The 13,832-nt window shown below is 41.1% G+C and overlaps 1 protein-coding gene across 2 annotated transcripts in view; it reads left to right on the top strand.

The window, feature by feature from the left end:
- The window catches only part of ILVBL (ilvB acetolactate synthase like), a 233,149-nt gene extending 221,251 nt beyond the window's left edge, over nucleotides 1-11,898 (top strand). Inside the window, exon 16 of one of the 2 annotated variants that reach the window (XM_029580271.1) lies at nucleotides 11,340-11,898. In XM_029580271.1, the coding sequence (XP_029436131.1) occupies nucleotides 11,340-11,518 (179 nt within the window). In that variant the 3' untranslated portion in view covers nucleotides 11,519-11,898. The remainder of the gene's footprint in view (nucleotides 1-11,339) is intronic. The other variant, XM_029580272.1, reaches the window with a different exon arrangement.
- Nucleotides 11,899-13,832: the final 1,934 nt, after the last annotated feature.

The raw sequence follows: 13,832 nt of genomic DNA, 5'->3' as shown, positions 1-13,832 counted from the left end.
TTGGCAAGAGAAGGGGATAATTACTGTAGGACAATTCCTGTCTCAGGGAGATTTTCTTTCACTGGAACAGATGTCTCTCAAGCATAACCTTGGATCTCATGATTTTTTGATTTATGTGCAGAGCATCCATTTTATACGCTCATTGCAAAGGGCTGGACTACTCCACCCTGGCAGGTCTCTGGTAGAATCTTACTTTTTACATAGCGATATACCAGTTGTTTTTTACACAAGGAATAGACCACTGTACATTTATAAAACACTGGGAATCAGATTTGCAAACCCAATTGCGATCGCACACCTGGGGAGACATTCTGCGAACGGCCAGGCGATGCTCGATCTCTGCCAAACTTCAGGAAAATTGTTACAAAATGGTATACAGATGCTCTCTTACCCCAATAAACTTCATAAGTTTTATGCTCAAATTGAGGATACCTGTTGGCGCAGCTGTGGAACACATGGCACATACCTCCATATATGGTGGGACTGCCCCAAAATCACACCCTTGTGGAGAGAGATTTTCGCCTGGCTTAGCAAACTCTTGGCAGTTGATGTAATACCCTCGGCTGCTATGGTGTTATTGAATGTCTTTCAGATACCATACCTAAGAGTCAACATACCATACCTAAGAGTCAACAGTAATTGTTTGCTCAACTATTCATTGCTGCGCGCAGCCTTGTAGCTCTTCGGTGGAAATCAAAGAAAGATCGCATTCCTGTTATCGATTGCTCTCTTTTACGACAACCTGGAAACCTTTTATGACTTATTTAGCACATCTGTGCTTTATCTTAGGAACAGTCTGGGTCTGGGTTGGCGTCATATTTGCTACTCTCTGTAGAGTCTGAACAGGTACACTTTCTAGGGATTTGAGAACTTTGAATTTTTTATACTACTTACGGATTATGCAGATCTAAATTGTGAAGAGAACTTGACGACACAACCGCATGTCATTGTTCACCTTCTTTCTGTCTTACAGCTTATTGGACTACATGACTTGACTGTTTTAGAAAGAGACTCTGTCATGAGGGGAGGGGAGGGGTGGGGGGATCTGTGGGTGTCTTTTTTTTTTTTTGTACCATGATGTACTCAGTTGAGCTTACCAATGTTGTACAGGTTTCTAATTTCTGTAAAAGCTGACTAAAAACATTAAATTTAAAAAAAAATCCTATTTATTCCATCCAGGAACTTCATCTTTCTAGAATTTCCTGATGTTACATTTACCCAATCAAAATTGGGGTAACTGAAATCTGGAAACAATGAGGGAAACCAAAAGATATATATAGAAAATAGCCTAAGTGATGGTGTCAACAAGCCTGACGTTGTGATTTCTAACCAAGAACCCAACCGGTCTTCTAATCATTCACCATCACTTTCAAAAGGAAAAACTTTTATTATTGAATCTCAAAAAATCTCAAAAATATTTTTTATCGTATTTTTTTTTGTTAGGAACAGTCTGGGTCTGGGTTGGCGTCACATTTGCTACTCTCTGTAGGGGTCTGAACAGGTACGCTTTCTATGGATTTGAGAACTTTGAATTTTTTATACCACTTACGGATTATGCAGATCTAAATTGTGAAGACCGCATAAACCACATACGATAAAAAAAAAAATATGATAAAAAATATTTTTGAGATTTTTTGAGATTCAATAATAAAAGTTTTTCCTTTTGAAAGTGATGGTGAATGATTAGAAGACCGGTTGGGTTCTTGTTTAGAAATCACAACGTCAGGCTTGCTGACACCGTCACTTAGGCTATTTTCTATATATATTTTTTGGTTTCCCTCATTGTTTCCAGTTGTTTTCTGGGTTACTGTATTGACTCTCTATGATAATTTTTTGGTAATTGAAATCTCCCATTATTACTGCACTACCAATTTGATTAGCTTCTCTAATTTCTCTTACCATTTCACTGTCCATCTCATCATTTTGGCCAGGTAGAAGATAGTATACTCCTAACTCTATTGTTCCCCAACACACAATGGATTTCTACCCATATGATTCAATTGTACATTTAGTCGTTTGCAGGATCTTTATCCTGTTGGACTCTACGCTATCCCGGACATAAAGCGCCACCCCTCTACCAAGTTGCTTCTCTCTATCATTGGTTCTCCTCCTTCCACCTTGTCTCTGAGATGCCAGTTAAGTCTGTCATCATTCACTGCTATGCACTCTTACTTTCCCATCTTACTTCTTAGACGTCTGGCATTAGCATACAGACATTTCAAAGTGTGTTTTTGTATGTATTAACATTCTGCTTTTCAGTTAACAAGGATAATTTGGAATCTTATATACTGCCCTCCCAGCTTACTAGAGCTAAATATGTCACCACTAATAGAGTTTCTGACAACACATCTAAACACCTCTAAACCTACCATAGTGTTAGGTGACTTTAATCTACACATGGACATCCAACCCCTTTCTAACACATGCCAGACACTAATGTATGCCATGACAGCACTAGGGTTTTCACTAATAACTGATAAACCAACACACAGAGCTGGACACTCACTTGATCTAACATTCATAAATAGCAACTATCTAGAACACTTAGCAACAAGCTACACACAAATTCCTTGGTCTGACCACCTCCTTATTCAGTCCAATATTAATATTCTCAATCCCCAGACCATACAAACTCATAATCCCATAGAATTTAAATATCGACCACCCTATAACAATGATGAACTAAAGGACAAATTAGAAGAAGAACTAAAAGACATAACACTTAATGATTGTAACTCAGCTACGGAACTCTGGTTAGACTCAACCAAGAAAATTGCCGATGAAATAAACCCCATCAAAACAATAACTATCAAAGAAACAAAACGAAATAACCACTGGCATAATGCAAAAATAAAAGAGGCAAAAAGAAAGCTCAGAAAATGTGAAAAAAACTGGAGAAAACACAAAACAATTGAAAACCTAACCAATTTCAGGAAACATCTAGCTTTCTACAAACAACTGATCCTTAATACTAAAAAAGAATACTATTCCAATAAAATAGAAAAGTTTGCCAATAACCCAAGAACCTTATCCTCCATAGTAACGAATCTCACAAATGACAAACAAGAATCACCTCAAAGTCTTCCTGAATCAAAATGCAATGAATTAGCTAAATTTTTTAGTGACAAAATATTAAACCTAAGAAACAAACTCCCAAAAAACAGCAAACAAGCAATCGTAATGCAAAAGAGAGATGTTAACATATGGTCCTCATTTATAGAAATATCAGAACAAGAAGTTGAATCAATGATAAAAAATATAAACCCTGCACCACATAAAATCGATACAATACCAACAACTGAGATAAAAAAGATTACCAATGTAGTAACCCCAACACTAACTAATATCATAAACCTATCCCTATCTGAAGGATTAATGCCAGATACACTAAAAGGGGCAATCATTAAACCAATCCTCAAAAAGAAAAACAGTGACCCACTAATCCTCATTAACTACCACCCAGTCTCAAACCTCCCATTATTAGCAAAATTAATAGAGAAAACAGTACAGAAACAGCTAGCTGAACACCTAGACAATAATAACATACTGTATCCGTCACAACACGGCTTCCGAAAACACTACAGCACTGAGACATTACTCCTCTCTCTAACAGACAACATACTAAGAGGTTTTGATAACAGTAAACATTACATCCTTATAATGCTTGACTTATCTGCAGCCTTTGATACAGTAAACCACAGAATACTACTAAAAAGACTTGAAGAAACTGGATTATGTGACAAAACAATAAACTGGTTCAGATCCTACCTAAACAATAGGTTCTTTCAAGTCCAGATAAAAAATTCATTATCAGAAAAATTTAACCTTGAAACAGGAGTACCTCAGGGTTCAGCGCTGACTGCTACCCTCTTTAACATATATATGCTACCCTTATGTCATCTACTGGCAGGCCTAGGGATAATACATTACATTTACGCAGATGACATTCAATTAATTCTACCAATAGACAACACAATTGAAAAAACATTAAGTCTAGCTAACATGTACCTAGACATAATTAAACAACTACTAAACCAAATGGAACTGGTTATCAACATTGACAAAACTGAATTCCTTCACCTTGAAAGAAAATATACTGAAATCATTCAAACACCAATAACCCTAAGAAATAACCAAAAAATTGAGCTAGCCGAAAAAGTAAGGAATCTGGGAGTAATAATGGACCCAGAAATAAACCTGAAGCAACACATATCTATAAAAGTTAGAGAAGGCTACGCAAAACTTATGATCCTCAGAAGATTGAAACCATTACTCACACCCACCCACTTCAGAACAGTATTGCAAACACTTATCTTTTCCAGCACTGACTACTGCAATGCTTCTTACTAGGACTCCCAAGCACATCGATTAGACCACTCCAGATACTTCAAAATACAGCAGCCAGAATACTGACGGGAAAAAAGAGGAGGGACCATATAACCGAGACTCTAGCAGACTTACGAGTACAAGTTCCACAAAGAAACCTCCGCTCAGCAAACAAAGCACTACTAACAATCCCTTCAGTAAAGTCGGCAAAATTAACCCAAGTGAGAGAAAGTGCTTTATCATTGGCTGGGCCCATACTATGGAACACGATGCCCCCCGAACTCAGATTACAGAATAATCTCAAAACGTTTAAGAAAAATTTTAAAACATGGCTCTTTAAAAAAGCCTTCACTAAAGAGTGTGGAGGGTAGAGAATGAAAGTACAGAGGAATGCAGATGAGAATGAATTTACTCAATCCTACATTTAAGAAGTAATATCTAAAAGAGATAGTAACTCAATAATATACCTGGACTTGACCAACATTACTCAAATAATGATTTTATTTATGAAATTGTAACCGAACTTTATTGGCACCTGTTAGAATGTACGATATCCTAGATTTACTAACCTTAATCTATGTGCCTATTTGTAAACCGTTGCGATGGTACATAACTTAGCGACGGTATAGAAAAGTTTTTAAATAAATAAATAAATCTTTTAGCTCAAGTGATTCTTTATGTATAGGCACATGTACTATGTTTCTTATTATTGGCACCTCTCTGTTAGGATGCCCTAAGTCAAATGCTTCATTATTATCCTTCGAAGATACTTCCCTCTGAACCATGCACTGCTGAGTGACTGTTGGCTTTCCTCTTTGTTCTAGTTTAAAAGCTGCTCTATTGTCTTTTTAAAGGTGAGCACCAGCAGACTGGTTCCATCCTGGTTAAGGTGGAGCCCATCCCTTCGGAAAAGACTCCTACCTTCCCCAAAAGGTTCCCCAGTTCCTTACAAAACTGAATTCTTCCTTCTTGCACCATCGTCTCATCCATGCATTGAGACTCCGGAGCTCTGCCTGCCTCTGTGGACCTAAATGTGGAACAGGGAGCATTTCAGAGAATGCTACCCTGGAGGTTTTCAGGATATCCACAATGAATATGCATGAGAGAAAATTTGCATACACTGCCTCCATAACATGCACATTTTCTCTCATGCATATTCATTGTGGATATCCTGAAAACCCGACTGGCTGGGGCGGTCCCCAGGACAGGGTTGAGAACCACTGACCTAGAGCATCCCTTGTCACTTTTTATTAATAGTATTCTTAAAGGATCTTTGGGAATTGGGTTTATCTTTAGCAATATCTATTTCATTGTTTCAGTTTGCTTGTTTATTCTTTAAAACTGTTAACTGATTTTTTAGTTCATTAAAGGGGAAATTTTTAAACCCTGGTGCGCGTAAATCCCGGGCCTTACGCTCGCTGGGTCTATTTTCAAATGGGCCCGGCCACGCGCATAAACCCCGGGGCGCGATCTAAGTGCTGGGACCTAAAAAGGGGGCGGTCTGGGGGGCAGGGCTGGAGGCGCCAGTACAGCGGTCATTTGCTGCTGTGCCGGGGAAGCGCACGTAAGTTGCCTCTGCTCCAGAGGAGCAGCAATTTAAAAAAACAAAAAAGAAAGATAAGGCAGATTAGGTTTAGGGGGGTGAGGAGGAGAGGGGAAGGGAGGCTAGGGTAAAGGGTAGGGAACTGATGAAAGTTGCAATGCTTCGCCACACAAAACTAGCTTAAATCTACCCACCTTTGCGTGGGCTGCGCACACATGCACAAATTACAAAATCCAACGCATGTTATAAAATCACGTGTCCATGTGTGCGCGGTGGGTAGCGCGTGCACATGGAGGCGCGCACATATTTTTTTGAAATCTACCCTTTAGGCTTTCTGGGTCCTTCATGTTTTATTTTAAACTAGCCGTTAAGCCTGTAACAACGAACTACATTAAAAAAAAAATTTCGGTCCATTTTCGAACACAGCACCTTTCTACACTTTTTTTTCCCTCACTCCCCCTTCCCCTCGCTCATTCACTTTAGTCACTCATCCTCCTCCCCCTCGGTCACTCACCCCTTCCCTCCCCTCAGTCTTACTCACCCTCTGTCTCCCACTGCCCCCCTCCCCTCACTCTCATTTCCCCCTCCCTCCCCTTCTCTCAGTCACTTCCCACCCTCTCTCAATCCCATCCCTCAATCTTATCCCCACCAATCCCCTCTCAGCTCATCCACAACATCTTCCCTCTCCCTCAGCCCTCCTCCACTCACTCTTTTTTTCTGTTCTCCACAACTTCTTACCCTTCCCACTTACTCACATCCCTGTCTCCCACTGCCCTCCTACTCTCACCTCCCCCTCATTCTCCCTCCCACTCATTCTCCCTTCCACTCCCTCCCCCTCATTCTCCTTCCCCCCCCATTCTCCTTCCCACTCACTCCCCCTCATTCTCCCTTCCACCTCCCCTCCCCATTCTACCTCCCTCTCACCTTCCCCACCTCACTCTCTCCTCCCTCCCCCCTCCCCTCAGTCACTCTCCCTCTCTCAATCCCATCCACAAACCCTCCCCTCAGTCACTCCCCCTCTCTCAATCCCATCCACAACCCCTCCCCTCGGATGGCGCAGATGGAAGATCTCTGGAGGGAGTCCCTCCCTCGCGCGCGCCACCGCTACTGCTCCTCCCAGCGCCATTTTCTTTTCAGGCACGCTCCGCTCTGACTGACTTGCTCTCATAGAAACATATATAGAAACATAGATATGACGGCAGAAGAAGACCAAACGGCCCATCCAGTCTGCCCAGCAAGCTATGCACTTTTTTTTTTCCTCTTACTTGTTACGCTTGACTCTTAATAACCTTTTAGTTCTATTTCCCTTCCACCCCCAGCATTAATGTAGAGAGCAGTGTTGGAACTGCATCTAAGTGAATATGTAGCTTAGTTCGGGGTAGTAACCGCCGCAATAAGCAAGCTACACCCATGCTTTTGTTTACCTGGCTATGTAATTCAGTCCTTGTTGGTTGTTGTCTATATATAGCTCCCGCGCATGCGCCATAGGCTCTCTACTGCGCGTTTGCGGCACGTCGGTCAGGGCTCCTTTATCTAGTAGACTAGCCATTAAGCCCGTAACAACGGGCTACATTAAAAAAAAAATTTCGGTCCATTTTCGAACACAGCACCCTTCTACACTTTTTCTCCCTCACTCCTCCTTCCCCTCGCTCATTCACTTCGGTCACTCATCCTCCTCCCACTCGGTCACTCACTTCTCCCTCCCTCCCCTTCTCTCAGTCACTCCCCACCCTCTCTCAATCTCATCCTCTCCAATCCCCTCTCAGCTCATCCACAACCCCTTTCCTCTCCCTCAGCCCTCCTCTACTCACTCTTTTTCTGTTCTCCACAACTTCTTACCCTTCCCACTTACTCACATCCCTGTCTCCCATTGCCCTCCTCCCCTCACCTCTCTCCTCATTCTCCCTTCCACTCCTTCCCCCTCATTCTCTCCCACCTCCCCTCCCCATTCTCCCTCCCACCTCCCCTCCCCATTCTCCCTCCCACCTCTTTTCTCCCTCCACTTCTATTCTCCCTCCCACCTCTATTTTCCCTCCTCCCTCTTACCTTCCCCCCTCACCTCCCTCCCCCTCACCTCAGTCACTCCCTCTCACCTCAGTCACTCCCCCTCTCTCAATCCCATCCACAACCCCTCCCCTCGGATGGCGCAGACGGAAGATCTCCGGAGGGGGTCCCTCCCTCGCGTGCGCCACCACTACTGCTCCTCCCAGCGCCATTTTTTTTTCAGGCACGCTCCGCTCTGACCAACATGCTCACCCGCGCATGCGCGGTAGAGCTGCTCTCTACTGCGCATTTGCGGCACATTGGTCAGGGCTCCTTTATCTAGTAGATGCCCTCTCTTTTCAGATATTATTTGACTGACTTCATGACTCAATCATATAGGTTTGTTTTCATATCAATGCCAATTTTCAAAGGATTTGTCCAGGTAAAACTTTCTCCATGTAAAGCAGTTAGCCATAAAAAAACTTGAGATCAGAATGTTTCCCTCTGCTATCCAGCTAATCTTTGGGTAGATAATGGATTACCTGCACAAAATGTAGCTGGATAAAAAGTGGCAGTGATGACGGCGTTCTGGAGGGTGATGAGCACTGATATTCAGCACTCTCTGGCGAAAGGAAAATTCATGTCCTAAAGTTATTCTGATGCTTTATCCAGGTAACTTTATCTGGGTATATTCAGCCTCATGCTATCCAGGCATGTTCTACTGACTGAATAAAGTTATTCGGGTAACCTTACCACTCACCAGCTTATTGAATATGGACCGCTGTGTTTTTGCCTCATTGATATACACATCTTTGACAACTTGTGATATCTTTCAAATACTCCCCATTTCTCTTCAATGTCTTTATCAATGAATCCTTAAGCCCTGTTTGGCCTAGTTAACAATTTGTTTAATTGTAAAGTTGTCCCTTTTAATTTACAGAGGTCCATATTCAAAAGCATTTAGCCTGCTCACTCAGACGTTAGCCAGCTAAATGAATATTTGGGCACATATCCTCTGTAATGCTAAGTGGTTTGCCACTGAATATACCTAGATAACTTTAAAGTTAGCTGGATAAGTATACTGGGCTAACTTTAGACCTGCTATGAGCAGGTCTAACTTATTCGGCTAACTTAGCCATATAAGTATGAATATCGCCACTTATCCAGATAAGTAACTCCTCCCAGTTACACCCCCAGTTAGCCGGCCAACTCCTTAGCAGGATAACAAAACCGGATATTCAGAAGTCGGAACTTATCCAGCTAAGTGGCACTGAATATTGACTTCTAGGAGTCTTATTCTTCTTACTCCTAGTTTTTACCCACAAATCCTCAGCTTCCTCATCATAGGCAGGCTTCATCACCTTTCCTAAGATCTTCTTGTTTAGAGTAAACAATGTTTATATTTACTGTTTATATTTACTGTCCAGTTATGAGACTATTCTACCAAGGCTTAATGATTCTAATAATGTCATAGCCATCCCTAGTTGCTAAGCATGTAGTTGTATTTGTCATGTTCCTGATGTTTTGCATGGAAGTATTTTCATTATTCATGTGTGAGTTTCAGATATATTGACCATAAACGTATATTTATTTATTTATTTATTTGCATTTCTTATATACCGGCATTCGCGATGGGAGTCGCATCATGCCGGTTTACAATAAACAGGGTGTGACAAAAGGATAAATACTTAAAACACTTAACATTAACATGTGATAGAATAGGAAAATAGCAGTTACAATAAAACAGGGACATAATGCAACTTGGATTGTAGAGAAGGTGAAAGAGAAATTAACAATGAGCTAAAAAAGAAATAGCCAAGGTAATACAACCTGCCAAATTAGAAAAAGAAAAATACATTAAGGAGTTGTCCAAGGTTGTTGATTACTCTGACGGAGTTGAGTTGCTTGAATTGAAAGTAAGTTCAGTTGGTATCTGGAAAGGCTTTCATAAATAACCAGGTTTTAAGTCTTTTTCTAAATGTAGGAAGACAGGGTTCCTGTCTCAGTTCTGGTGGGATGGAGTTCCACAAAGTCGGTCCTGCAGTAGAGAAGGCCCTGTCTCTAAGAGTCATATGGTGAAAGGTTTTGGCAGGAGGAACCTGTAGTGAATCTCTGTAGGACTCTCTGATCGGTCTGGTGGAGGTATGTTTTTTAAATGGGATTTGGAGGTTAAGCGGAGAGAGTTGATGGAATGCTTTGTATATGGTGGTAATGGATTTATATAAAATTCTATAGTGCACTGGCAGCCAATGTAAGTCTTTGAGGATCGGAGATATGTGGTCTCTTCTTCTTGTGTTTGTCAAAATTCTGGCCGCCGTGTTCTGAACCATCTGAAGAGGTTTAGTATGGGAAGACGGGAGACCTAATAGAATAGAATTGCAATAATCTAACTTCGAGAAGATTATTGATTGCAAGACTGTTCTGTAATCGTGGAAGTGGAAAAGTGATTTAATTCTTTTTAAGACGTGCAGCTTATGAAAGCAGTCCTTCGTGGTTTGATTAATAAATGATTTTAGATTTAGTCGATTATCAATTATGGCTCCTAGGTCTCTTACTTGTGAAGTTTGAAAGCCGGTTGGTGGATTTGAGGTGAGGTTACTGTTTTCGGGTGAAATAATGAGGAGTTCTGTTTTTGCAGAATTTAAGATTAGATTTAGACTGGAGAGGAGGTTGTCAATATTTTGAAGGCAGTTTTCCCAGAATTTGATGGTTTTAGCAAGGGATTCTTTGATAGGTATGACAATCTGGACGTCATCTGCATAAAGAAAGTATTTGAGGTTCTGATGTTAGTTGTTTCTGACTAGAAATTTTTCTGTGCTCCTGTTTACATTTTCTCCCCTGTTCCCTCCCTCTAAATGTTCCCATATTTATTACTTAATTATTCCCTCTGCACTGGCTTATCTGTACCAGCAGGAATGTCATCACATCCCCACCACAGTGTCTACCCCACAGAGGCTTCAGTGCACTCCCTGCTATATACTTGTACTCTTTCCTCCTGGCCCTGACTTCCTGAATGACCACATCATGCCCTGTGACACTGGCTCCCCTTCAACACATCCTCTCTGTGTTCATGACATGTCATGTGTTTTCCCTCGCTTGCGGTTCTGTGTCTTTATCATGTTTCCTATGTATTCATTGTACCTACTGACTTTTTCTGTTCCCTGACATTATCTTCACTACTGTTTTCCTTATCCTACATGTTCTTCCTCTCCTGCATGTCGAGCAGTGGGACATGATGGAAACTGTAATTTGTCCCTCATTCTGCTCTCGCCATTTATATTTTACATCCATGGTACAAGAAGTGATGGTGGCGATAGCATATATTAGTATCTCAGTTATTCAAGAATCAGTATCAGCACTTCCTGCTGTAGAAGACCCTCCAGTCACACCCAGAGCAGTGGAGTTTCAGCTATAGTTTCAGTTTTGAGGATCTTTTTCCTATCACGCAACTTCCAATAGTAACGTGTCCTCTTGTCTTTTCATGCAGATTACCATGATGTTGCTGAAGGATTTGGTGGTAAAGGGTTTCTGCTGACACGGGAACAAGAATACAGAATTAGTGACATCATCAGGGAAGCACAGCAAGAGTGCAAGAAAGGAAAAGCAACCCTAATCAATGCTCTGATTGGAAAGACCAACTTCCGAGAAGGATCGATATCTGTATAAGGAAAGACATGCATAGCTGCCCCTTCCTCCCATTAAACTTTCTCCATGTAAAGGAAAACCTCCCTTTCCCTCTCTCTAAAGCAGTGCTCTCTTAACTTCTCAGAAGTGATTCTTATATAAAGCAGAGCAACTCCCCCACCCATCCCCTCAACACACACATTCCCTCAGGAAGATATCTCTCTATATAGCATAGTCTCCCTATGTTTCCATGGATCTCTCTTTGCATAACGCTGTCTCCCCCACCATGGGTATCTCTTTCTATATAAAACAGTGCCCCCTCGGCCACCTGAGGATCTCAACCATCAGCGGCTCAGTCCATAGATAAAGCATGGACTCTTTATTCCCTCAAGGATCGCTCTCTTTAGTTTTTGTTCCCACCTGTTTCCAAAAGATCTCTGCCTTTTTCCGGGATCTCTCTTGATACTCTTCCTTCCCACCTTCTGCTTCATAGTGTCCTACTTGATAAGTGCTAATTCAGCACACTGTGTGAGCAAGAAAAGATTCAAATAAAAGATTGGTGATCAGTTCTTGATGTTCCAAAGGCTTCATCCACTCAGATTCTCAAGTGAGCATGCACTTGATATAAGCTGATTTGTCCCCAGAGTTTTAAATCTGATGCAAAGTACGTTGGGATTATTGTTCTAATATTTTAGGACTACATACCCCAAATGTTTTTCAGAGAAGAATTGATTAAAAAACAAAAATCATTGGATGTTCCTGTGTCAGAGCTGAATGGTTATTGGCAGTGGTGAAGGAGCTGAGGCTCCAAAGCTATATCCTGTCTACTTGTGTAAAATAGCCCACAATCCCTCTTATCTATACTGCACTCCCAATCTCGGCCTCACACTGATAAATGAGACTCTTCTTTATCTGCACCACACACTGATAAAGGAAACAGTTTCTCTTCAGTATTACACTCTAATCAAGAGGACTCTTTATTTCTGTACTGCATCCCCAGTCTTTATTACACACTACTAGAGATAAAGAAGTCTCTCCATTAATAGACTCCCCAATCTGTATATATCTTGCTGTTAAAGTACATGTCTTATCTGTGCTTATTAGGGAGACTTTGTTGTCAGTACTGCACTCCCAATCTGTATCATGCTTGGAAGTATATGAATGTATACATTCATCTACATAAAGTGGTAGAATGCAAAAGAGGAAGACAACTGGGCAGACTGCATGGGCAAATTGGCTCCTATCTGCTATTTTACTGTATCAGATACTAAACTCTGGATCTGTATCATAGTCTGAATGGAGAGCTCATGTTTGATGGTTTTAGCTTACCATTTCTAATTGGGGAAATTGTTAATGATTAATAATTGAACTGTTATAATCTGGTTCCAGATATTGAAATCTGTAAATCTCACTATTAATTTTTTATTCACTTTGTTCTAACCATGCATCAGCTACCTGAGTAAATAAAATAAATGAAGTAAGCAGGCTGTTAAGTTGCTGGGCCACAATGAGAGTGTTTAGTAAAATGGACAAGCCCAGACGCATGCAAGCTCGAAGGGGCTTTATGGAAACCATAAATCAAAATAGTGTATACACAAACTGGTTTAGTCAAATGCTTCATTTGTTATATTTTAGGGAGGTGGGGGGTGTTCACCCAAGAAGTGAGCTGTCTGAACCACACAGCCACGACTTCTTTATTGTGTTTATGAAATTAATTGCAATACAAATATAATAAAAGTCTATTTAAGGTATAAACATTCATTTCAGTCATTATTTTCCTCCATTTAAATATTTGTTGTTACATGAGTCCAAGATAAAATGGATACTTAAGAGGTTATGCTTCCTTTATTAGTCCAACAACTAGGGATGATAACTTTCAAATGGGCATACATGTACATGTGTGCATCAGTGCATGCTAACAGATGTGGCAATTCTATAACATATGCACACATGTGTTTGCACATTATAAAATAGCCTGCGTGCATATATGTATGCCCCTGATTTTGCATGTAGGCATGCACAGCTGTGCAAAGTCAGGTTTGAGCTGCACAAATGGGGGAATTTTATACAGGCACAGGTCCACACCATGACCAGTTTCACTAACTTGACAACCAGTTCACCCAGTCTAGAACTAGGTCCTCCAGATTCCCCTGGTTCTTAGAATGCACTCCCCCCAGTTACTCTAGACCCCTTAAAACCCTCAAGGATACCTGTTTTTTTGGATTTTTTTAACTTATACCTTCTCCATAGCAGAAGTAAACTGACATGGCACTGGACCTGGGCATGGGTAACTGCACACACATCTCTTGGCCACACCCATGAATCCCATGTCCTGCCCACACAACGCTCCTTTTTT

Source organism: Rhinatrema bivittatum, chromosome 16 (assembly GCF_901001135.1).
Source record: "Rhinatrema bivittatum chromosome 16, aRhiBiv1.1, whole genome shotgun sequence".
NCBI classification, from domain to species: domain Eukaryota; kingdom Metazoa; phylum Chordata; class Amphibia; order Gymnophiona; family Rhinatrematidae; genus Rhinatrema; species Rhinatrema bivittatum.
This window is presented reverse-complemented; position numbering and strand designations above follow the sequence as displayed.